A 26,029-nucleotide genomic window follows, 5' to 3' on the forward strand; every position below is an offset into this window, starting at 1 on the left:
GTTTGGAGGGAATCAGTGGCTAACTGCAAGCCCTGCAAAGCAATTAATAGCCTGCTATTCAGTGGAGTGGGTGAGTGGTCCAAGTCTGGGTTTAAGGGTCTCGCTTCCAAGCTTAAAAGGATAAACATTGAACACCATGGGCCAGATAAGTTTGAATACATTGGCCATGTTGTCAATCCTGTCGCGTTCAAAATTGGAAACTCAGAACTGGGTAATCTCAGACTTCAGTGAGTTCAAGACAACTGGTAACTCAGGGGGGAAAAACACAAGCTCCGACTGGGAAAATACGTTTTGAACGGCCATCCAACACAAAATTCCAAGTCGGGAACTCTGGCCTCTTTCTAGAGCTCTGACCTGAAGATCACTGATGTCATGATTCGACTTTGTTTTTTTTCAGTGTTCTCAGTTGTCTTGAAAGCACCATAAATCCAGAGAATTCCTGTACGAAAGACGAAATCTTAGTAGGACATAGGAGAACTGTAGCTCCGCCCACCAGTAATGTGGAGCAGAGTATGCTGGGCAATCTCTAACAGAGGAGAAGGAAGTAACTAGAGAAAGTACACAAGCCAAGTGATAAGTTCCAGCCATTTCCTCTGATTGCCTTTAGTTAGCATTCTTTGTTTTAGCCAAGGCCATTGTGTGTCTTTCAGAAATAACCACACACACGCTTGGTTAACACAATTGTCAAGCCATACACTGTGCTGTGCCGTTCCTGCTCTATGTGAATCAGTGTCATTAAACTACCTCAACTGGAAGTTGGAAGTTGATGTCATCTGTGCCCTTACAAGCACCTGCCATAGTGCTAAGAAAACACTAAGAATATACAGTCCAACAGGTCCTCCACTACAATGCCAGACTTTGATGACAAAATTTTCCCACAAGGACTGCAGCGCCACCTTCCTGTTCAAATGAGCACAGCACAACAAGGTGAGTCCAAAAATGTATTGTATGCTGCTGCATAAATATGTTGTGTTGTAAGATGTTAGTAGCCCATGTGCCTCGCTGTAATAATTTGGTCCCTTTCCCCCTCATAACTTAGCCTACGGTTCTGACTTGGTGTACAGGGAGAATACTGTAAGAACAGCCCATGTTCTGAATTCTGTCGCTGTACATTTCAAAAGTACTGAACAAATAGTACTTTTATATTATATTATATTGACTACATCCACTCTAGCTCGCTCATTCATGTCTTAATCGAAATTAAGGATTGCCTCTTATCAACTCGTCGTCCCTTTGTCTGTGGTCCTTCTGTAGCTCAGTTGGTAGAGCATGGCGCTTGTAACGCCAGGGTAGTGGGTTCGATCCCCGGGACCACCCATACGTAGAATGTATGCACACATGACTGTAAGTCGCTTTGGATAAAAGTGTCTGCTAAATGGCATATAATAATAATATCTTAATTGTCAGTAGAAAGCACATTTGCTTAAGAAAGTCAGCTATGTCTTTAAAAATGGCAGTAAATGAGGCTGAATGAACTGTTTTGCTGCCAGACAAGTCTCTGCTGATAGCCAGGTGTAGCAGTGGTAAGGATTCACCCCATGGTGCTGAAAAGAAAACAGTTTGTCACCGTTATAATGCAATTCATGTATTGTTTAGTGTAGTGTTGTGTAGTGGCTTTGCTGGCCTGTATCTAAAAACACATTTGGGAGTTTGCCCCACCAAGATTTACATGCTAAAATCGACACTGTTTTAAACAAGGAGATGAGGGATAAGGAAAGCCACTATAGTATACTCCGATAGACCCCGGGAATGGTGTTCCAAGGTGATCATGTAAAATGCCAGTTTAGAAAGATATGTTACACAAGGTATAATTCAGTATAAAGCAGGGGTGGGCAATAATTTTGACTCCAGGGCCACAATGGGAATTCAAAATTCAACGGAGGACCGCACATATTTTTTTTTTTACCCAATTTGTTTGTCAAAAGCAATTCGGGGGCCAGAAAAAAAGGCAGTTAGGCCTATTTGAAAATATATAAATCCATTACAATTCCTACATACTTTCTATCTAGTTTTACATGTTCTAGAGTGTGCAGGAGTGTTAAAAAAAAAATATATAAACAAATTATTATCCCCTTCCATTAATTTGTACAAAGAGCCAAGAAATTGTGTGTAGGGTTGTCTGACAAATCAAACATAATTTCTGATGTAAGCTGATGCTCGAAAAATATATTTGTCTCTCGTTTGGACTGGTGAAGGACAAGGTAGATATGCAATCCAAAGCCACACTGGCATAGCCTGTTCAAATTAATGCCACTAGAGGTGTGATCATGGTCTTCTTGCAAAGAGGTGTTGATGTCTTCACCCTCCCCTCCACCACCATCCTGTTTACAAACAACCCTGGACTGGGAGGGGCATTGATTCCAATTGGTGACGGCATCGTGAAACGCACATGTTTCCATGCTGCAAGGCCACAGCGAGTCCCAAAAGACGTTGGTTATTTGCAGTAAAATAAACGAGTATTCGGTCCAGTCTCCGTACCTGGTGGTTGGGTCGAAATTATACATTGTCTTTTCGTAATTAATGTTTCTAAAATGATGTTAAAGCTCTTAGACTACTATGACCTCTATAATTTCTGAGCGGGGTCTCAGGGCATTCTGGGTACCATAACACAAACCGGAAAGCTGCTGCAAACGGTGTCCTATCCAATACCAGACATGGAATCCGTAGTCGTCCTGGTGGTGGATCATCATGTATAGGCGTTGGATGGTGACTATTGTGGAAATTGTCTCAAGTCTTTATTCTCGGCCTATACCAGCCATTCTTCCGATTGGCAATGTGTTCATCGAAAATGTCAAGCTTGTTCATCATGTCATCATTATACGGGACATGTTGCTTTGAATATGTAAACATGCAGTGCAAAATCACAACGTCATCATCAACATAAATGTTTTACGAATAATACAATTATGTGGTAACAAAAATAACAAATCCTTGTCATCTTGGCAATGGCATCGTTTTATTTATTTTATTTTTTTAAACGATAGTGCGGGGACTTACATCTCGCCATAATACGGGTCGTCACTACATACCACAGCCACAAAGTCATAAGCCCCGCCCATTTCTACAATTTTCTTTTTTTATGTGATTTTAAACCTAACCACACTGTTAACCGTATGCCTAACCGTAACCTTAAATTTTATTTTTCATTATTTTTTAAGATATAGCCAATTTTGACTTTCTGTATGTGGTAAATATTGACAACACAATGCGCTTACGCTACAGTTCAACCAACCTTGAGTCAATTATCAGCTGTTTCTTGTGCCTGATTGGTCTTCTCTTTGTAGCGACAACTGCCTGTTCATTTTTTATTGGGTTATTGGATTGTCAATCGTGGTATATCCACATGTTGTGTAGTTTGGTTGGAGCCTTCTCCTATCCTTTCTCTCTGTGTCGCGGCGTTGGGTTGGAGCCGCTATCCCTGGTCTGGCACGTTCCCTTAATTTTTTGTGTTAAATTTGATGCCCCCCTTTTATTTAGATTCGACCAGTTGCGACGGCATTTAAAATACATACACGGGCATCTCCGTACCGGTGTTTCTTTTTTATAAGCATTTGTCAAATATACCATTTATCCTGTAAAATGGCGGTGTTAAGCGGGTCGTCTGGGCCGGTTGCCCGGCTTGAGGGCCGTGAATTCGAATACTTGATGAAAAAGCGCTCGGCGACTATCGGTAGGAACTCGTCTCAGGGCTCGGTGGATGTGAGCATGGGTCATTCCAGTTTTATTTCTCGAAGACATCTCGAAATATTTACTGTTAGTGACGATAGCACTGGTGGTGGAGACTTCTACTTGCGATGCCTCGGCAAAAATGGGGTGTTCGTGGATGGAGTGTTCCTCAGACGGGGTGCCCCTCCTCTACAACTACCACGAATGTAAGTTCAACATGTATCTGTGTTTAGAATAACTAGCTAGCTATCTTATCTTTGTTTTGAATTACCACAAAGCTTTTGCTGTTGCAGCAAGACTAAGGGGTGGTGTTTGCCATGTAGGTTCATCTTTACTAGCTAATTAACGCCAGCTAGACAGTGTTTGTCAGAAACTAGTAGCTACATGTTATGAACTGCCCTCCCATTGTCATAAAATATCTTCTGAATTAAGACAGACAAATGTAGATTCGTGATTCTAAAGCACACTGTCTGTCGGCCAGCTTTCAGTTGAATTGCTATCACTTGGGGGTTATTATTGTAACTAGCTAGCTGTGTACTTGGTCATACAGGTAAACAATGTCATATAGTTCTGTGCAAGTGTTTTGTTAGTCATATGGATATGATCGATGTTTTGTTTATATTTAAGTTTGTGAATGGCTACGTTGCGTGTAGGCCTGTATCTTTATAACGTGTGATGTTCATCACTAGGCCATCACTCAATTGAACATTTCTGATACGGGTCAGCTTTGCACAACTCTGAAGATAATGTTTTGGTTCAGTTTGCTCCATTCACAAAATTATAATGGCAGGTCACAAAGGCCAATGCTAACGTTACAATACATAAGAAATAGTCTCCTCAAAATATTCACTGACCATTATTGTCCTCTTGCCATCACGGTAATATTACTCTATTCTCATAGACCGATTTGAATTCCATAATACTAAAATTAGATTCTATGCCAAATTCCCGCTATGCATAGGTTGTTTTGTCAGATTTGCCTAATTTTATTCTAAAGAAACTTGCAACATACACTCTAATCCAACTCAACCAGTATATCTGAAGACAACCCTGTATTTATTTAGGAAAAGTCACTATTGTGCCATAATCCACTTTTGAATGTTAATATTTGATGTATAATTCACAACAAAATTTAGTGGGCTGCTGGTGCTCATTCATTGATTGGTCAGTTGCCTCAGTGACAAACAAACACAAAGCTGGATTATTAAAGCAGCAAATCAAATCAAATCAAATTTTATTTGTCACATACACATGGTTAGCAGATGTTAATGCGAGTGTAGCGAAATGCTTGTGCTTCTAGTTCCGACAATGCAGTGATAACCAACAAGTAATCTAACTAACAATTCCAAAACTACTGTCTTATACACAGTGTAAGGGGATAAGGAACATGTACATAAGGATATATGAATGAGTGATGGTACAGAGCAGCATAGGCAAGATACAGTAGATGGTATCGAGTACAGTATATACATTTACATTACATTTAAGTCATTTAGCAGACACTCTTATCCAGAGCGACTTACAAATTGGTGCATTCACCTTATGACATCCAGTGGGACAGTCACTTAACAATAGTGCATCTAAAACTAGGGGGGGGGGTGAGAGGGATTACTTATCCTATCCTAGGTATTCCTTAAAGAGGTGGGGTTTCAGGTGTCTCCGGAAGGTGGTGATTGACTCCGCTGTCCTGGCGTCGTGAGGAGTTTGTTCCACCATTGGGGGCCAGGGCAGCGAACAGTTTTGACTGGGCTGAGCGGGAGCTGTACTTCCTCAGTGGTAGGGAGGCGAGCAGGCCAGAGGTGGATGAACGCAGTGCCCTTGTTTGGGTGTAGGGCCTGATCAGAGCCTGGAGGTACTGAGGTGCCGTTCCCCTCACAGCTCCGTAGGCAAGCACCATGGTCTTGTAGCAGATGCGAGCTTCAACTGGAAGCCAGTGGAGAGAACGGAGGAGCGGGGTGACGTGAGAGAACTTGGGAAGGTTGAACACCAGACGGGCTGCGGCGTTCTGGATGAGTTGAAGGGGTTTAATGGCACAGGCAGGGAGCCCAGCCAACAGCGAGTTGCAGTAATCCAGACGGGAGATGACAAGTGCCTGGATTAGGACCTGCGCCGCTTCCTGTGTGAGGCAGGGTCGTACTCTGCGGATGTTGTAGAGCATGAACCTACAGGAACGGGCCACCGCCTTGATGTTGGTTGAGAACGACAGGGTGTTGTCCAGGATCACGCCAAGGTTCTTGGCGCTCTGGGAGGAGGACACAATGGAGTTGTCAACCGTGATGGCGAGATCATGGAACGGGCAGGAAGAGCAGCTCCGTCTTGCCGAGGTTCAGCTTGAGGTGGTGATCCGTCATCCACACTGATATGTCTGCCAGACATGCAGAGATGCGATTCGCCACCTGGTCATCAGAAGGGGGAAAGGAGAAGATTAATTGTGTGTCGTCTGCATAGCAATGATAAGAGAGACCATGTGAGGTTATGACAGAGCCAAGTGACTTGGTGTATAGCGAGAATAGGAGAGGGCCAAGAACAGAGCCCTGGGGGACACCAGTGGTGAGAGCGCGTGGTGAGGAGACAGATTCTCGCCACGCCACCTGGTAGGAGCGACCTGTCAGGTAGGACGCAATCCAAGCGTGGGCCGCGCCGGAGATGCCCAACTCGGAGAGGGTGGAGAGGAGGATCTGATGGTTCACAGTATCGAAGGCAGCCGACAGATCTAGAAGGATGAGAGCAGAGGAGAGAGAGTTAGCTTTAGCAGTGCGGAGCGCCTCCGTGATACAGAGGAGAGCAGTCTCAGTTGAATGACTAGTCTTGAAACCTGACTGATTTGGATCAAGAAGGTCATTCAGAGAGAGATAGCGGGAGAGCTGGCCAAGGACAGCACGTTCAAGAGTTTTGGAGAGAAAAGAAAGAAGGGATACTGGTCTGTAATTGTTGACATCGGAGGGATCGAGTGTAGGTTTTTTCAGAAGGGGTGCAACTCTCGCTCTCTTGAAGACGGAAGGGACGTAGCCAGCGGTCAGGGATGAGTTGATGAGCGAGGTGAGGTAAGGGAGAAGGTCTCCGGAAATGGTCTGGAGAAGAGAGGAGGGGATAGGGTCAAGCGGGCAGGTTGTTGGGCGGCCGGCCGTCACAAGACGCGAGATTTCATCTGGAGAGAGAGGGGAGAAAGAGGTCAGAGCACAGGGTAGGGCAGTGTGAGCAGAACCAGCGGTGTCGTTTGACTTAGCAAACGAGGATCGGATGTCGTCGACCTTCTTTTCAAAATGGTTGACGAAGTCATCTGCAGAGAGGGAGGAGGGGGGGGGGAGGGGGCGGAGGATTCAGGAGGGAGGAGAAGGTGGCAAAGAGCTTCCTAGGGTTAGAGGCAGATGCTTGGAATTTAGCGTGGTAGAAAGTGGCTTTAGCAGCAGAGACAGAGGAGGAAAATGTAGAGAGGAGGGAGTGAAAGGATGCCAGGTCCGCAGGGAGGCGAGTTTTCCTCCATTTCCGCTCGGCTGCCCGGAGCCCCTATGAGATGAGTGTGTAGACAAAGTAAACAAAGTGGCATAGTTAAAGTGGCTAGTGATACATGTGTTACATAAGGATGCAGTCGATGATGTAGAGTACAGTATATACATATCCATATGAGATGAATAATGTAGGGTAAGTAACATTATATAAGGTAGCATTGTTTAAAGTGGCTAGTGATATATTTACATCATTTCCCATCAATTCCCATTATTAAAATGGCTGGAGTTGGGTCAGTGTCAATGACAGTGTGTTGGCAGCAGCCACTCAGTGTTAGTGGTGGCTGTTTAACAGTCTGATGGCCTTGAGATAGAAGCTGTTTTTCAGTCTCTCGGTCCCAGCTTTGATGCACCTGTACTGACCTCGCCTTCTGGATGATAGCGGGGTGAACAGGCAGTGGTTCGGGTGGTTGATGTCCTTGATGATCTTTATGGCCTTCCTGTAACAACGGGTGGTGTAGGTGTCCTGGAGGGCAGGTAGTTTGCCCCCGGTGATGCGTTGTGCAGTCCTCACTACCCTCTGGAGAGCCTTACGGTTGAGGGCGGAGCAGTTGCCGTACCAGGCGGTGATACAGCCCGCCAGGATGCTCTCGATTGTGCATCTGTAGAAGTTTGTGAGTGCTTTTGGTGACAAGCTGAATTTCTTCAGCCTCCTGAGGTTGAATAGGCGCTGCTGCGCCTTCTTCACGACGCTGTCAGTGTGAGTGGACCAATTCAGTTTGTCTGTGATGTGTATGCCGAGGAACTTAAAACTAGCTACCCTCTCCACTACTGTTCCATCGATGTGGATAGGGGGGTGTTCCCTCTGCTGTTTCCTGAAGTCTACAATCATCTCCTTAGTTTTGTTGACGTTGAGTGTGAGGTTATTTTCCTGACACCACACTCCGAGGGCCCTCACCTCCTCCCTGTAGGCCGTCTCGTCGTTGTTGGTAATCAAGCCTACCACTGTTGTGTCGTCCGCAAACTTGATGATTGAGTTGGAGGCGTGCGTGGCCACGCAGTCGTGGGTGAACAGGGAGTACAGGAGAGGGCTCAGAACGCACCCTTGTGGGGCCCCCGTGTTGAGGATCAGCGGGGAGGAGATGTTGTTGCCTACCCTCACCACCTGGGGGCGGCCCGTCAGGAAGTCCAGTACCCAGTTGCACAGGGCGGGGTCGAGACCCAGGGTCTCGAGCTTGATGACGAGCTTGGAGGGTACTATGGTGTTGAATGCCGAGCTGTAGTTGATGAACAGCATTCTCACATAGGTATTCCTCTTGTCCAGGTGGGTTAGGGCAGTGTGCAGTGTGGTTGAGATTGCATCGTCTGTGGACCTATTTGGGCGGTAAGCAAATTGGAGTGGGTCTAGGGTGTCAGGTAGGGTGGAGGTGATATGGTCCTTGACTAGTCTCTCAAAGCACTTCATGATGACGGAAGTGAGTGCTACGGGGCGGTAGTCGTTTAGCTCAGTTACCTTAGCTTTCTTGGGAACAGGAACAATGGTGGCCCTCTTGAAGCATGTGGGAACAGCAGACTGGTATAGGGATTGATTGAATATGTCCGTAAACACACCGGCCAGCTGGTCTGCGCATGCTCTGAGGGCGCGGCTGGGGATGCCGTCTGGGCCTGCAGCCTTGCGAGGGTTAACACGTTTAAATGTCTTACTCACCTCGGCTGCAGTGAAGGAGAGACCGAATGTTTCCGTTGCAGGCCGTGTCAGTGGCACTGTATTGTCCTCAAAGCGGGCAAAAAAGTTATTTAGTCTGCCTGGGAGCAAGACATCCTGGTCCGTGACTGGGCTGGATTTCATCTTGTAGTCCGTGATTGACTGTAGACCCTGCCACATGCCTCTTGTGTCTGAGCCATTGAATTGAGATTCCACTTTGTCTCTGTACTGACGCTTAGCTTGTTTAATAGCCTTACGGAGGGAATAGCTGCACTGTTTGTATTCAGTCATGTTGCCAGACACCTTGCCATGATTAAAAGCAGTGGTTCGCGCTTTCAGTTTCACGCGAATGCTGCCATCAATCCACGGTTTCTGGTTAGGGAATGTTTTTATCGTTGCTATGGGAACGACATCTTCGACGCACGTTCTAATGAACTCGCACACCGAATCAGCGTATTCGTCAATATTCCCATCTGACGCAATACGAAACATGTCCCAGTCCACGTGATGGAAGCAGTCAGCAGTAGAAACAATAATAAAGCGGCCTCCCCAACCCTGTTTCGGTAAAAAGCTAAAGGATGGTGCTGGAGAAATGTAACCACTCTCAAATTCATATATAGAGCTATGGATGTAAGGACCACCCAAAATGATAGTTTTAAACATGTTTTGAGGCTATGGGTGTGTTCGTATGGAGTGCCAGAGTGCGCACAAGTTCAGAGGGTTGTCAGCGCACACTGGACGCTCTGCCCGAGGAGTAGGGTCGGTGACTGTAACTGCTGCTGGCAACAATTTAAAACATTTTTTTGCCAATGTTTACTGACATGTCATTTTCAACTGGTGTTGCACTGTTTGTAAATTCATTAGTTATTCTGCACTCTGTTACACTCAGATGAGCGTGCTCTGAAATCTGCATAGACAGCCAGAGTGAATTTACAAATGCACCCTATATGGTGTTTGTTTGCATTTACTTTGACAAACATTGGAGTAAAACATGTTTATATTTTGGGTTGTGATGGGGTACGACATGAGACAAGTTATATTATTCAAGAATCGGTGAGGTACATATAATTAATTTATACGTCCAGAAATTGATGTAGCAACTGCTCATTGCCCCTATAACTGACCACCCAGTCTTCTTACCCATTCATTCACTCTATCACAGCACTTCAAATCAAATTTATTTGTCACATACACATGGTTAGCAGATGTTAATGTGAGTGTAGCGAAATTATTGTACTTCTAGTTCTGACAATTCAGTAATAAAAACAAAATACTGCATAGTTTCCTAGGAACGCGAAGCGAGGCGGCCATCTCTGTCGGCGCCGGAAGTATGTTTAGACTGAAGAGATGTTGATTCCTAACTAAGAAACAGTGGGCTCAAATTCCCTTATCGATTAGGTTGACGTGACTAAAGAGATTTAAATCAGGGGTGTATTTTTATACGCTCACATCTAGAGCTTCAAAAAAACCTTGTGATATCCTTATTTTTGAATTGAGCTTTAGCTTTACCCTACTTAAGGCAAAGAATGATCAGGGAAGTGGACAGACAGTCTTGGCTTGGAGAGCTCTGGACTGGGGTTCTTTATGTCTCCTTGATTCCAACAGAATGACACAACTTGCCAGAATGAAGCAGTCACTGCTACCCAGCCCTCCATGTTGTTGCTCTCACACGCCCACATAATTACTCCATAGCATAGTCTTGCCATGACTGCTTACATCCTAAATGAATCAGTGTAAAGCAGTTATATTAGTTTGATGCTAATTGTTTTCTGTCATTGGGATGTTGTGTTTTTAGGATAATCTGCAGGGATGATGATTATTTTGGGCAAAAAAAGTGAAATTAATGGAGAAGACTTCTTGTCTCTGCTGCCCTGAGCTTGGATACTTTTTGATATTTTGAGGGTCCATTGTGTTCTACCTCCTGGCATAACATAGCAACTGTGCATTTGCTTTAAAAAAAATGTTTGCTCTCATTGAGCAAGGAGGGAAATTGGCAAAGGAGCCTGAATGTTAAAATGCATTGAGGCTGTGGGAAAACCCAGCTCTTTGCAAAATGATTTGGGATTTCCATACACGCTTATCCTCTTAACCAAGCTTCTTTTTTTGTTGAAAACATTTAAGTATGAATTGATTGAAGCAGATGGTAGACTATATAATAATATTAATTGTCTGGTAGGGGGGTGGGTTTTGTGGTCTAGTGGAATTCTTTACCTCAGGTAGTAGAGATTGGGGGTCTGGTGGCAAAATACATTCTGTTTGTTTGTATGTGCCTGACTGAAAGGATCAGTGAGCCCCCAACACACACACACACAAACCCAACGTTGTAAAAGTAATGTGTGTTGCCTTTGGTCACACGCAGCTCTCTGTGAGGAATGTGATATCTCAGAGCTCAGTGTTCCTGTATCGAAGACACCCTGATGGTTGCTGTAGTATCTGGGATCTACATCTGTTTATATTAGTTACTGTGTTGTTACTAAGCAGTAATGCATTACGGCAGTGTTACGTTACTACACCTAATAGGAAATGCACATGCGCACTGGAATGCCGTAAACTGTAGAGCACGAGGGTTTTTTGACTAAACGACAACTAACTGTACTCCTGTCTCCTGCCTGGTCATTTCTCCACAACACAAATATTAATGGCGACGAGGTGATTAAACTACATAAACGGACATTGCTTGAAGGGAAGAATGTTGCGTGAGTAATGAAACTCAAAATAATTATGTAATTCATCAGTTATTTTTAATTTTCTTTCACCAGTAGAGGGCTAAGCACTGCTAGCACTGCTAGTACTGCTAGTACAGTATTCAGGAGCTGCCAAGTAGCAAGACTATTGGAGTTCATAATAGCGACACTGCCCTCTGGTGGTTAAATAAAAAAAACTGTCATTGAACCCATTGAAATTAGGCGATCTCAGTGGAGAAATATTGTCAAGGGAAAAAAAGAAGGGACGTAATACAAATGAGTGCAGTGAATGAAGTAATTGCAGAAACCTCTGAGGTGAAGAAGTAGATGAATATTCTGAAAATTAAGGAATATAAGGAAACTGAACAATTAACTGTCAAAATGGCAACCATTGGTTGAGTACCAGAGTTTGAGGCTACAAAAGAGGATTTTTGAATCCTATTTGGAGCGTTTTGAGCGTTGGCTGGCTGCAAATGAAATCAAAGATGGAAAGAAAGCAGATGTATTTCTCAGTGTTTTGGGTCCAACTGAGTATGGATTGCTGAAAGGTCTCGTTGAACCAATGAAAGCAGTGGAGTTGAACTATGCAGAACTGACTGAAACTCTTTCAAGGTATTTCATGCCTAAGCCAATTCTCATTGCAGAACGTTTCAGATTTTACCAACGTCACCAGAGTCAAGGGGAAACCGTGGCTGACTACATCCTTGCTTTGAAAAGGCTGGCAAGTACATGTGAGTTTGCACAATTTCTTGATGATGCTCTCAGAGACAAGTTTGTATGTGGTCTCACAGGTATAGCACTTGGACTCGAGCTTGCCCACAGGGATACTATTGAGCTATCGGGACATGCAGAACGTCAGAAAGGTGTTCACAAGGTCAGTGATGCACGTGGTGAAAAAAGCTCACAAAAGTCACACTTTTTTTCAGTCCCGTCCTCAAGGTTACACAAGAACAAAGCAGCCCACATCTCATAGGTCTAAGCCAAGTTGCTACAGATGTGGGGGAGATGATCATCAGCATAGTGAATGTCGATTCCAAAAGGAAAAGTGCCACAATTATGGAAAGGTTGGACATTTACAGAGAGTGTGTAAAGCCTCAACGCACGGCAAGAGAGCACAAAGTGTCAGACTCAGCACAAGATGAGGAAGGTACAACTGAAACAGTATTGGAACTGTTCACAGTGTACACAGCTCAACAATTAAAATATGGAATCTATCTCAACATGGAGTTAGCGGGAAAACCAGTAAAAATGCAGCTGGACACCGGAGCGTCTGTATCCCTGGTTCCAGAGAGACTCTACAAAGAAAAACTAAGAGTGCCCGCGTCAATCTGCCTTTCTTCATACACTGGTGACACTATTCATGTGTTAGGGCAGATCCAGGTACCAGTCCGGTATGAGGGGAAGGAGTGGACGCTACCGCTTGTCATTGTTAAAGGAGAAAAATCAGCCTTGCTAGGCAGAAACTGGCTACAAAAGATCAAGTTGAACTGGGGAGAAATCTTCAGTCTGAGAAATGACAAACCAGTGAGTCAGGCTACACTCACTAACATGCTGGAGAAGCACAAAGAACTTTTCAAAGATGGCTACGGTGAAATACAAGACTTCACAGCAAAAGTCAGAGTGCAAGAAGGAACCAAGCCTATCTTTCACAAACCACGTCCAGTTCCCTATGCTCTTAAGGAAGCAGTAGAGAAGGAATTGGACCGCCTACAGAAGAATAACATAATAACGAAAGGAGCGACTGGGCCGCTCCGATTGTTGTAGTCCCAAAGAAAGACAAGACCGTCCGAATGTGCGGTGACTACAAGGTCACAGTAAATCGCTGCATACTACCAGAGGAATATCCACTACCAAAACCTGAAGATCTGTTTGCCACTCTAGCTGGTGGGAAGGTTTTCAGTAAGCTGGACCTGGCATTCGCTTATCAGCAACTGAAGCTGGATCCGGAGTCAGAACAGTATCTGACCATCAATAAGGGGCTATTCAGATTCAATCGCTTGGCCTATGGAATCTCGACAGCTCCAGCGATATTCCAACAAACAATGGATCAGATCTTGGACGGTATAGACCATGTTGTGTGCTTCATGGACGACATCCTCGTGTCAGCACCAACCATTGGAGAGCACGAGCACCTTGTAGTGCTGGACAAAGTGATGTCAAGACTGGAGAAATACGGAGTGAGAATGAAACGCAGCAAGTGTGAGTTCCTCCAGGACTCAGTGGAGTATCTCGGATACAAGATTGATGCACAAGGCCTGCACCCAACCAACAGCAAGGCGGACGCAATCGTAAATGCACCAGCACCCACAAATATCTCAGAGCTGAGGTCATTTTTGGGGCTTCTGAACTATTACGGAAAGTTTGTGGCAAACTTGTCCACATTGTTGCATCCGCTTCACCAACTGCTGCAGGCCGATACAAAGTGGAATTGGTCCCCACAATGCGAAGAAGCATTCAAGACTTGCAAACAGCATCTGCTAAAGAGCAAGTGGCTTGCCCACTATAACACAGAGATGAAGCTGAGACTCACGTGTGATGCATCTCCATACGGAGTAGGAGCCGTCATCTCGCATGTTCTACCGTCAGGTGAAGAACACTCTATTGCATTTGCATCACGGACTCTGTCACCAAGTGAGAGAAATTATGCTCAAATTGAGAAGGAAGCCCTGAGCATAATATTCGGAGTGAAGTTTCACAAATACAAATACACAAATAGCCTGACCTTCCACCCGAACCTGGCCCACCACAGGAAGCCCAGGAGGAGCGGAGATATCCTATTCGACAGCGAAGGGCACCTCAAAAGCTTGACCTGTGAGTTGAGCTGGTTAAGGAGGTAACGGACAGTAAAACAAACACTTTAATATGTCCTAGATAAAAGGACATTACCTGTGTTAGTTATTAGGACACAAACTTCATCTTCGGGGCAGAATAATCCCCTGGATTTGTGCTGGGCTGTGAAAAGTCTGTTTCAACCCAGTAATTGAAAAATGTTTAAGAATGCATTGTTCAGATATTGCATTAGTAGTTACCTAACATATTTACCTTGTTCTCTGGGAGTTAAACACTATGGGGGAGGAGTGTCGTATCTGGGATCTACATCTGTTTATATTAGTTACTGTGTTGTTACTAAGCAGTAATGCATTACGGCAGTGTTACGTTACTACACCTAATAGGAAATGCACATGCACACTGGAATGCCGTAAACTGTAGAGCGCGAGGGGTTTTTGACTAAACGACAACTAACTGTACTCCCGTCTCCTGCCTGGTCATTTCTCCACAACACAAATATTACAGTTGCCACGTGAGTGTGCTGCTGAGTACAATGTTGATGGTGCTGTTCTTGCTATTAGGTGATTTTCCCCTCAATAGCAGGAACAACACCAACAGTGGTCAGAACCAAGTAATATCAGGATGTAAGATGGCACATAAACCAAACAACTTCAATGACACATTTCTCTGAACTAGAGGTCTGTATTTTATTGAAAGTGTGGCAACCCTAAGTCTAAATATTACTGTTACATTGCACAACCTTCAATGTATGTCATAATTATGTACAATTCTGGCAAAGTAATTACTGTCTTTGTTAGGAATAAATGGACTTCCAACGGTACGCAAAGAACCAGCCTGCCCAAACTGCTGCATATACTCTGACTCGCTTGCAGTGTACGCAAGAGAAGTGACACAATTTCCCTAGTTAATATTGCCTGCTAAATATGGATTTATTTTAACTATATATGCAAGTTTAAAAAATGTATAAATACTTGTGTATTGATTTTAAGAAAGGGATTGATGGTTAGGTACGTTATTGCAACGATTGTGCTTTTTTCCACGAATGCACTTTTGTTACATTATCAAGTTGAAGTAGGCTGTGATTTGATGATAAATTTACAGGCACCGCATTGATTATATGCAACGCAGAGCAAGCTAGTTAACTACACATGGTTGTTTATATTACTAGGTTAACTAGTGATTGTGAAGATTGATTGTTTTTTTTCTAAGATAAGTTTCTAGCTAGCATTAAACTTAACTTGGATCCTTGCAGCCACAAGGTCCTTTTGATGCTGCGCTCGCATAACAGGTGGTTAGCCTGCCACGCATCCTCTTGGATTGCAATGTAATCGGCACCCAAAAAGGCCAATAGGACGAAGAAACAATATGCCGATCCTCAGCCCCTTACTCCACCGAGAAGGAATCATGTATAGTAGTTGTTGAGTGGGATCTGTGTGTGTGTGTGTGTGTGTGTGTGTGTGGGGGGGGTCGGGTCCTTGGTGGCTTTACACCATTTCTTTGGATTCCTCATGTCGAACTCATTGTTAGAAAAAAGTTTGATCCAAGTCAAATCTTAGGTGCTATATTTATTGAATATTATATGAATCCTCTAAATTAAAATGGCCAGTTGGGTTCAATCGATTAGCTCAATGTTGCAGGAATGCTAATCTTATCTAACAGAAATGATTTCAGAACAATCTGAGATGGTGGGTGTCAAACCTCTCTTGTGATTTTTAAGTTTGAATGATCCAAAGGCATCATTAGACCTATTGAATATTGCTACCTGCCTCTACCACCAGGGATGCAAACTAGTCACCTTTTGGCCCGTTTTTTGAATCCAAATTAGGTGACCTACGTGATTCGTATAGATCCAATGATAAATGTTTTTTTTTGGGGGGGGGGTTGGATCACTACTGGCTGTAAGGGAACGAGTGATGCAAGTTTGGAGCAATACTGGCTGTATCAAAGCCTCAGCCAATCGTTTACATAAAAGAATGCAGCGCAGCACGCGACTGAAGAAAGAACCAACTTACTAGTTACAGCATCAGCGAGCGCTCTGGAAAGGGAGCTTGCCTGTTACAGCAGCGCATCCCCTGAACGATAACGAAGAGGTAACATTAGATGAGAAGCCTGACCATGGAGACGGGTGAGAAGGTCATGAAGTGTACTTCATGAGCTGTAACCGAAAAACTAATGGCATTTGAAAAGTTTGTGGTGAGGGAGAACGTGTGGAACTGGTATTAGCATTGTTAAGTATCTTGCTAGCTGGATTGAATTCTCAGTTAGCTAGCCAGAGAAATGTTGAGCAACATTAGCCAACTTATCTGATCAAATAATTGAGTTTACGGTGTGAAAATTAGCTTGCTAATAAAGTAGACAGCTAATGTTACAATATCATATGAGCTAACGTTAGTAACCTAACCAATTCTCTATAGTATTAACTGGTGTATGACTCCTTGCCGTTCCTCAAGTTATAACGCGTTAGTTGCTTACTGGACCCTGGCAATCCTGTGTAAAATGTTAACTAGCTGAAGAACTAACCACGATCTGTTAACTAATGTTTCCCCTCTACAGTATGTGGTTCATTTTTCAGAATGAGAGAATTAGGTGAAAATGAGGCGTTGCTTGTTAAACAAGTACATTCAGGGTGTGGAGCTGGGCCTGGCTTAAACTGGATAGCACTGTAGAGGTGAAAGGAACACCACACACTTTCCCTCTTTCTCACTTTTGCTGGCACATTGTAGAACAGATGTCCACAAGCAGTGTACAATGTAATAATGTGCAGTGCAGCCCAAATATATTGTTTTTGTTGTGTTGAACTTGACAGCGACACGTGTGAGGGGGATAATAACTTAACTCAGTGAATGTTATTTTTGGACACATGTAGCCTTGTGCACTTGATCGATGTCTATAGTGACCACTATAATAGAGCAAAAATAGAATGCCTGTTTGTTTAATTAGAATTCTACTTTAAAATGTACTTTTCCCAAGTGCAATATGTGTATGTGTGGTCACAAGTGTTCTATTATAAAGGCTGTCATGGCTAACTGCAATATTAGTGTATTGTTTTTTTTCTCAACTTGAGTGTCACTTGTAGTGAAGTCTAGGCAACAAATAACATTGGATTGCTTTTTTTACATTTTATTTAGCTGTAAGTTAGGTTCACATTAACCACTTTATTTTATACTGAGACTGATCATGTAGATCATATTCTTTGTTTAATTAGTTAAAACCTGCATTTCCCCCTAGCAGGGATCTTTTGCATATTTCAGTGCAAAAAAAAAGTGTCACCTTTTTGGGCCCTCACCAGTTTGCATCCCTGTATCATGCTGGTAACTAGTTTTGAAAAAACATGTTTTCCCACTAGACACTAGCTACGTGTGGTCTGCATAATGAGGTCATCAACATCCCCCTATTTCATCAAATAATTTAGTTTCCCATGCTCTTTGTTGACAGGGGTGTTACATTGATCCTGAAAGGGTGTTGGAGTGCATATGCATAATTGAAGTGTCTGTCTTCACAAGGCTGGTTCCCAGCAGTTTTTCACCCTCTGAGTAGCAATGCTAATTTGAGACTTGGGTGTCAGGGACACTGTTCTCTCTGAATGTGCTCTATGCCAGCTCTGTTGGGGCTTGGCAACAAGTGCTGCAGCACCTGGCATCCGGACCAAAAGGAAGCAGTGCTGGCATAACAATCTGGGCCTCCATCTCTCTTTGGGGTGTGGTGATGGATCCTGATCCTGCACTGATTGAAACTTGGTGTATATGGACATCTCCTCCATTCTAGGAATTCACACTGAATTTAGCCTGAGCCTCTGGAAGCAACGTCAGCACAAGAACTGTTCGTCAGGAGCTTCATAAAATGTGTTTCCATGACCGAGCAGCCTTACACAAGCCTAAGATCACCATTCCCAATGCCAAGTGTCGGCTGGAGTGAAGCTCGCCGCCATTGTACTCTGGAGCAGTGGAAACTTGTTCTCTGGAGTGATGAATCACACTTCACGATCTGGCAGTCCGACGGACAAATCTGGGTTTGGTTGATGCCAGGAGAACACGACCTGTCCTAATGCATAGTGCCAACTTTAAACTTTGGTGGAGGAATAATGGTCTTGGGCTGTTATTCATGGTTCGGGCTAGGCCCCTTAGTTCCAGTGAAGGGAGATCTTAATGTTACAGCATACAATGACATTCTAGACTTCTGTGCTTCCATCTTTGTGGCAAGAGTTTGAGGAAGGCCCTTTCCTGTTTCAGCATGACAATGCTCCCATGCACAATGCGAGGTCCATATAGAAATGATTTGTCGATCGATGTGGACGAACTTGACTGGCCTTTACAGAACCCTGACCTCAACCCCATGAATCACCTTTGGGATGAATTGAAACGACGACTGCGAGCCAGGCCTAATTGCCCAACATCAGTGCCCGGCCTCAGTAATGCTTTTGTGGCTCAATAGATGCAAGTCCCCGCAGCAATGTTCCAACATCTATGGGAAGGCTTTCCACGAAGAGTGGAGGCTGTTATCTACTTAAGGCTAGCTAGCGGAACCCCCTCGACATCATCCGCTAAAATGGCAGAGCGTGAAATTCAAAAATATATTTGAGAAAAATGTAACTTTCATACATTCACAAGTGCAATATACCAAATTGAAGCTTAACTTGTAAATCTAGCCACAGTGTCCAATTTAAAAAAAAATGCTTTACAGGGAAAGCACACCATACGATTGTTAGGTCAGCGCCTAGTCACAAAAAAACACAGCCATTTTCCAGCCAAAGAGAGGAGTCACAAAAAGCACAAATAGAGAGAAAATTAATCACTAACCTTTGCTCTTCACCAGATGGCACTCATAGGACTTAATGTTACACAATACATGTGTGTTTTGTTTGATAAAGTTCATATTTATATCCAAAAATCTGTTTACATTGGCGCATTATGTTCAGTAATGTTGTGCCTCAAACATCTGTCGAATTTGCAGAGAGCCGCAGCAATTTACAGAAATACTCATAAAATGTAATAAAATATACAAGTGTTATGCATAGAATTAAAGATATACGTCTTGGTGGCGGGGCAGTATTTTCACGTCCGGATGAAATGCCCAAATTCAACTGCCTGCTACTCATCCCCAGAAGATAAGATATGCATATTATTAGTAGATTTGGATAGAAAACACTGAAGTTCCTAAAACTATTTGAATCATGTCTGTGTATAACAGAACTTAATTAGCAGGTGGAACCCCGAGGACAAACCATTAAGATTTCGTTTTGAGGTCACTCTCTTCAATGGGTTTTCATTGGGAATCCATATTTATAAGGGACCTTCTTGCAGTTCCTATTGCTTCCACTGGATGTCAACAGTCTTTAGAAATTGGTTGAGGTTATTCCTTTGTGTAATGAAGAAGTATGGCCATCTTGAACGAGGGTCACTTGAAGTGTACTGTTCGTCGCATGATCAGAAAGCATGCTTCAGTTTGTTTTCTTCCTGTATTGAACACAGATCATCCAGTCTTCAATCTTATCCATTATTTATGTAAAAAAATACCTAAAGTTGTGTTACAAAAGTAGTTTGAAATGTTTTGGAAAAGTTTACAGGTAACATTTGAGATATTTTGTAGTCACATTGAGCAAGTTGGAACCGGATTTTCTGGATCAAATGTGGCAAATAAATTGACATTTTGGATATATATCGACGGAATTAATCAAACAAAAGGACCATTTGTGATGTTTATGGGACATATTGGAGTGCCAACAAAAGAAGTGCGTCAAAGGTAAGGCATGAATTATATTTTTTATTTCTGTGTTTTGTGTCGCACCTGCAGGGTGAAATATGGTTTCTCTCTTGGTTTACGGAGGTGCTATCCTCACATAATAGAATCGTTTGCTTTCGCCAAAAATACTTTTTGAAATCTAACATGTTGGCTGGATTCACAACAAGTGTAGCTTTAATTTGCTATCTTGCATGTGTGATTTAATGTAAGTTTGATTTTTATAGTAATTTATTTGAATTTGGCGCTCTGCATTTTCCCTGGCTTTTGGCCAGGTGAGATCCTAGCGTCCCACATATCCTAGGGAGGTTGCAACCGCTGTGTCAGATTTCAACAAGGTTTACGGAAAAAGCACACCATGCAAGCACAGTGCTCAGCCACAAAAACAAGCCATACAAATACCTGCAATGTTGTGGAGGCAGAAATAGTGTTATAAATATTCACTTACCTTTGATCTTCATCAGAATGCACTCCCAGTTCCACAAACGTTTGATAAAGTTCATCTTTATGTCCAAATACCTCCCTTTTTTGCATGTTTAGTTCACCAATCGAAATTCACAAGGTGCGGCAAGTCCAGACAAAGTCAAACGGTTATATTACAGTTCGTAGAAACAAGTCAAGCGATGTATAGAATCAATCTTTAGGATGTTTTTATAATAAATCTTCAATAATATTCCAACCGGACAATTCCTTTGTCTTTAGAAATTAAAAGGAACACAGCTCGCTCTCACGGCCACGCGCGTGACAGCTCAAGGCATTCTGCCAGACACCTGATTCAAACAGCTCTTATTTGCTCCCCCTTCATAGTAGAAGCCTGAAACAAGGTTCTAAAGACTGTTGACATCTAGTGGAATCCTTAGGAAGGATTGCACTTTCTGTTCGAAAGGCAATGACTTGAAATAATACAAACCTCAGATTTCCCACTTTCTGGTTGGATTTTTCTCAGGTTTTCGCCTGCCATGTTAGTTATGTTATTCTCACAGACATCATTCAAACAGTTTTAGTGTTTACTATCCAAATCTACTAATAATATGCATATATTCGCTTATGGGCCTGAGTAGCAGTTTACTCTGGGCACGGTTTTCATCCGAACGTAAAAATACTGCCCCCTATCCCAAACAGGTTATAGCAGCAAAAGGGGAACCAACTCTATATTAATGTCCATGATTTTGGAATAAGATGTTCGATGTGCAGGTGTCCATATAATGTAGTGTATAACGAAAAAGAGATTACATACAAAATGTTTTTTACAGTTTACATACATTTAAAAACATTAACATGTAGTGTGTGGATGCTCAGAGGCCAGACTGGAAGGTTGCATTACATTGTGTGGTAGGTGAATTTGAACCTTTTGTCTCTTTCTCTGCAGGTGCACTTTCAGGTTTCCCAGCACAAATATCAAGATCACATTCACAGCCCTGTCCAGTGGAAAGAGGGAGAAGCGTGAGGCGCCTGAGTCTCCAGTAAAACCAGTCCACATCTCTCCACTCACCATAAACATTCCAGACAACATCGCCCACCTCATAAGCCCTCTGCCCTCACCCACTGGCACCATCAGGTACAGTAACAGTAGGCCTGGGCCTCAGTTAACCTTGAGAACTTATTATCATACTGGCCTGGCGGCTAATGCTTAGTTTATTGAACTCTAGGGGAAGCTGTGAACCAGGCTCAGCTTGCAGCTTAGGTCACCTCCTAACCCACACAATCTGTCCAACACAGCTGTGTGTACTTGTTAAGCCTAGTCTGTGTGTAGTCATTGGCAGTCTTCACTTAGCTGCTGTGTGCGTGTTGACTGAAAATACATAGCTCCTAGCAATGTTAATTTTGACAGCTGTTTTAGTTTTAATACCTTTTATTCTCAGTCACATTTTTAGTAATTTCACCCTTTGTTAGTTATTATTAGTCGACTAAAACTCTGGGCAGTTTGTCTATTTTAAGTCACAGCCATTTAGGTCACATAGTAAGTGCATTTTTTTCCCGTTTTAAATTATGAATATTTAGGCTACCTCTAACTTCCGTCATGTGCATAGTCCTTAAAGGGGGGAAATTGAGCTTTACAAAAATGCCAGGAGTACTACTGTACTACTAATATTCAACAAATAGCATTTTTTTTTTCCATAGGAAAGGTTAGTTACAAGTCAAGTGTCCTGTAGGCTTGGGTGGTATTTGGAAGAAGCCACGGGGGGAATTTTCAAAACATTATTTTACGTGATGAAGCTTACCGTAGTTCCCCAGAACAGTTGAGCCAGTCATGTGTTTGTAAGTAGCACAATAGGAGAAGGCCATGTGGTGAGTCCACAGCATTCTATATCGATTGCCGAGTGTCTGTTGTGCGGCGCACATGAGGTGACGAAGCCATCAGATTATAATGGCTTTCTGACAGAAGTCAGAACGCTAGATGAGGTCTGTACAGCTGCCATTTTCTCCCTGTGTTTTCTACTAGTGTTTTTTTATTTTTCCCCATCTGGTCCATGTACACATGCTTCTCTTCCTTTGGAAAGCATGCACCCCAACTTTGTTCATTTGCACAGTTTCTCTCGTTCGCTTTCACTTGTAAATGTCCATACAGATCAAAAATGACATTCGGTAGCTACTTTTGTTTAACTTTATGATCTGTATTTGCTGGTCTTTGTAATTAGTTTGTTTTGCTCGTTGGCATTTCGCAATTAGTTTGCTAATTTTTGTTAGCATTCTGGTAAGAAGCCCAGTTGAATTTTCTTGTTTGTAGCACCTGTGCTATGCTGGTAATACTGTAAGTCCTAGAACGAGAAAAGGACTGTATGACAATGAAAATCTGTATACCGCACAAGCCTACTGTCCTGGCTTCGCATCATTTTAAAAGATTGAACGAGTGGCTGAAGTGACCACCTGGAAACTGTGGGAGAGCCTGGCAGATCAACTTAATCAGACCGTGCAGCTCAAATATGTAATGAGAGGATTGAATGAAATATTCTGCACGCATGCATGCAAAACAGTTGAAAAGGAGCTTCATGGGAAATGAAATGTGAGACGAATGGATGTGGAATTCTTCTCTTCACATTTTTGTAGACTAAAATGAAAATTGATTTGTTATAGTTTTTTCCAGTGCATTTCATTATCGTAGTAGTTTTACACAGGAAAAGTAGGTTGTTAATTTAGCCAACAATAACTAAATCAACACTAGGGGTGTGAACGTTTAAATGAAAATTGGGATCCTTAATGTTAGGAAACATGGGGAAAGTTGTGTAAAGGTTGACTCAACGATATGACTTAGCTGCAGAAAGTAAACTGCATAGTGGGTAAATATCCGCAACATCGAAGAGTTTTGAAGTGCGTGCTTGGCTCAACTTCTCAGCTGTTTTTGTCCTCTTTCTGCCTAGTGGCTGACCTGCCAATACTGTGCTCCTCCCCTCTCTCCGTCCCTCGCTAACTCTCTATGAAAGATTCAAGTGATTCTGTTCTCTGAAGTATGGTAACTAATCCAGGGCTCTACAGTGCGCATATGCGCCTAAATATTTTTCTGTGTGACCTGGCCATTTTGTTTAGGAGCGCCTGGAACATTTGAAGGATTCTAGATTTAATATCTCAAATATTGTTAATTGTGCTCAGTTGTAATCAAATTCTTAGCGGAATTGAATCTTAACTTTCCAGAAATGGGGAGTTGACGTGCAAGTCTGAGTCAATTATTTCGGCGGCAACTGTCCACCACTGCGTCATCATCGTTAACAGTTGGATAAATGGCAGAGAAAGGCAAGCGACAGCACTGAAGCCCTGTATGGCAATATTTTGAGAAGTGAATGAGAAGGAAATGCACATTTTGTGAGGTGGAATTGAAGTACAGTAATGGCAGTACAGGTGCAGTGCTTAACCATCTGAAAGGGGCACACCGTGAGACCCCAAATGGTTTTAGCAGCAGCGCAGCTGAATTCACGTGGAATTATTTTTTTCCTATCGTTTTAACAGAAAACCGATGATAAAAATTGCTGTTTAAACATTAAGAACTTTCCCCCCCCATGTGTCCCAAACTGCTGCATATACCCTGACTCTGCTTCCACTGAACGCAAGAGAAGTGACACAATTTCAGCCACCGCATTGATTATATGTAACACAGGACAAGCTTGTTAAACTAGTAATGTCATCAACCATGTGTAGTTAACTAGTGATTATGTTAAGAATTTTTTTTAAATATAAGTTTAATGCTAGCTAGCAACTTACCATGGATCCTTGCTGCCTGCACTCGCGTAACAGGTGGTCAGCCTGCCATGCAGTCTCCTCGCGGATTGCAATATAGTTGGCGTCCAAAAATGCCGATTACCGATTTATTATGAACACTTGAAATCGGCCCCAATTCATTTGCCATTACGATTACTTGGTCGACCTCAAGTGCGAATCACCCATGAATTCCTACTAGCACATCTGCCAATCAGCTACGGCGCATTGCACCGATGATGGAACTGCTCCAGATACAGTGAAGAATGGAAAAAATAATATTGATGTTTTCATTTGATTCTAACCAATCATCAGTGTGTATCTCCAGATTATTCATGTTTGCTTCAGCTAATGACAAATCCTTAAGCTTTTTCTGCTGTTTTAACTCTCAACTCAATGCCTCATGAAACAGTTTTGCTCTCCTTTCAATATGGGTTAGATAATGTGAGTATTTGCATAGGTGGTGTGTACCAGTCTGACTGCAGGCTACTGCAGGAAAGGGTACAGATAAGCTGAGCCAAGATATTTATTTTAGTGGGGCCCCCTATTCCTCAGAATAGCTTGGCTAATTGTAAACCATTGCTTGATTTCTAAAAAAGCAACTGAGGTCATCAGTGGATCAATTATGCAGTTTTGTTTGTAGCCTAAAAGTATTGCATTATTCTAAGTCAGATAATTTGATATGTACTGTGTTTGTCATCATGCTGACAGAGACTGACAGAACAGCCTGGTCCTCTTCTTCCCCACAGTGCTGCCAACTCGTGCCCCTCCAGTCCCAGGGGAGCGGGCTTTTCCGGCTACAGGATGGGTCGCATCGTCAGCTCTGCAGAGCTACAGCTCATAAACGACAACTCCCAGTCAGAGAACGACAAGGAGGCCTCAGGAGGGGACAGCCCCAAGGTGAGCACCACATACAGAGCATCTCCATTGAACATGCTTTTAGTCTAAGGCTAGGCTTAAATTCTGTGTCTGAAACTGGCATTTTTAATTTAGTGGCAATCAGCAGTTGAAAACATAAAATGTTATCCCTGCCACTGGAGGGATGGAGCTGGAGAAATGTAACCACTCTCAAATTTATAGATGGAGCTATGGATGCAAGAATTGACCAACCATGATATCAATATAGCTTTAATGTTATGAGGGTCTACAGTGTTTGTTTACATTTACTTTTTTGGTGCTGAGTAGGGTTGCCCATTTTGGGGAATATTCAGAAGTGGAAACTTTCTGTGGGAATTAACGGGACTATATGGTAATTAACGGAGATCTATGCAAATTAATATTAATGCCATTTAAATGTTGTTTTTTTGCTTTGGATATATTTACCATATCATATGGAGACAGAAACATAAACCCTTTACCTTATCATAAGTAGACATAGCAAATGTTTAAATCTTTCCGATAGAGAATTTTATTCAATAAATTGAACTTTAAATGACTTTTCACATGGGATGATTTCACTGAACAACAAAAGAAAGGGAATATTGAATGATCTCCAATGATCCATTGTATCTCCCAAACAACTTTTTCATCATACATCTGTAAAATGATAGTCTAGAAACTAAAGCTTTGGTTGTCTTCCTCTCAGGCTTCTCTGTCTTCTTCCTGGATCTCCTCAATGCCCACCTCTTGAACATCAGAATCTGAGGCCTCATCTTCACTGTCACTTTCCAACCTTGTTGAGGATGACTTGTTGTCAGGCTCAAGAAGCCTCAAATTTGCCTGGATGGTCACCAATTTTTTTCAACCCTTGTATTGGTCAGCCTGTTGTGTGCTTTGGTGTGTGTTCCCAAACAAGGACCAGTTGCGCTCTGAGG

At 42.9% G+C, this 26,029-nt stretch overlaps 1 protein-coding gene across 1 annotated transcript in view; it reads left to right on the plus strand.

Annotated features, from left to right (window-relative positions):
• The first annotated feature begins 3,358 nt into the window (after positions 1-3,358).
• LOC123999525 (forkhead box protein K2-like) overlaps positions 3,359-26,029 on the plus strand; it is a 47,284-nt gene continuing 24,613 nt past the window's right edge. The window contains exons 1-3 of the mRNA XM_046305402.1: positions 3,359-3,872; positions 21,397-21,585; positions 24,965-25,115. Coding sequence (XP_046161358.1) covers positions 3,580-3,872; positions 21,397-21,585; positions 24,965-25,115 — 633 coding nt within the window. The 5' untranslated portion in view covers positions 3,359-3,579. The remainder of the gene's footprint in view (positions 3,873-21,396; positions 21,586-24,964; positions 25,116-26,029) is intronic.

This window comes from Oncorhynchus gorbuscha, linkage group LG16 (genome assembly GCF_021184085.1).
Source record: "Oncorhynchus gorbuscha isolate QuinsamMale2020 ecotype Even-year linkage group LG16, OgorEven_v1.0, whole genome shotgun sequence".
Classification (NCBI taxonomy): domain Eukaryota; kingdom Metazoa; phylum Chordata; class Actinopteri; order Salmoniformes; family Salmonidae; genus Oncorhynchus; species Oncorhynchus gorbuscha.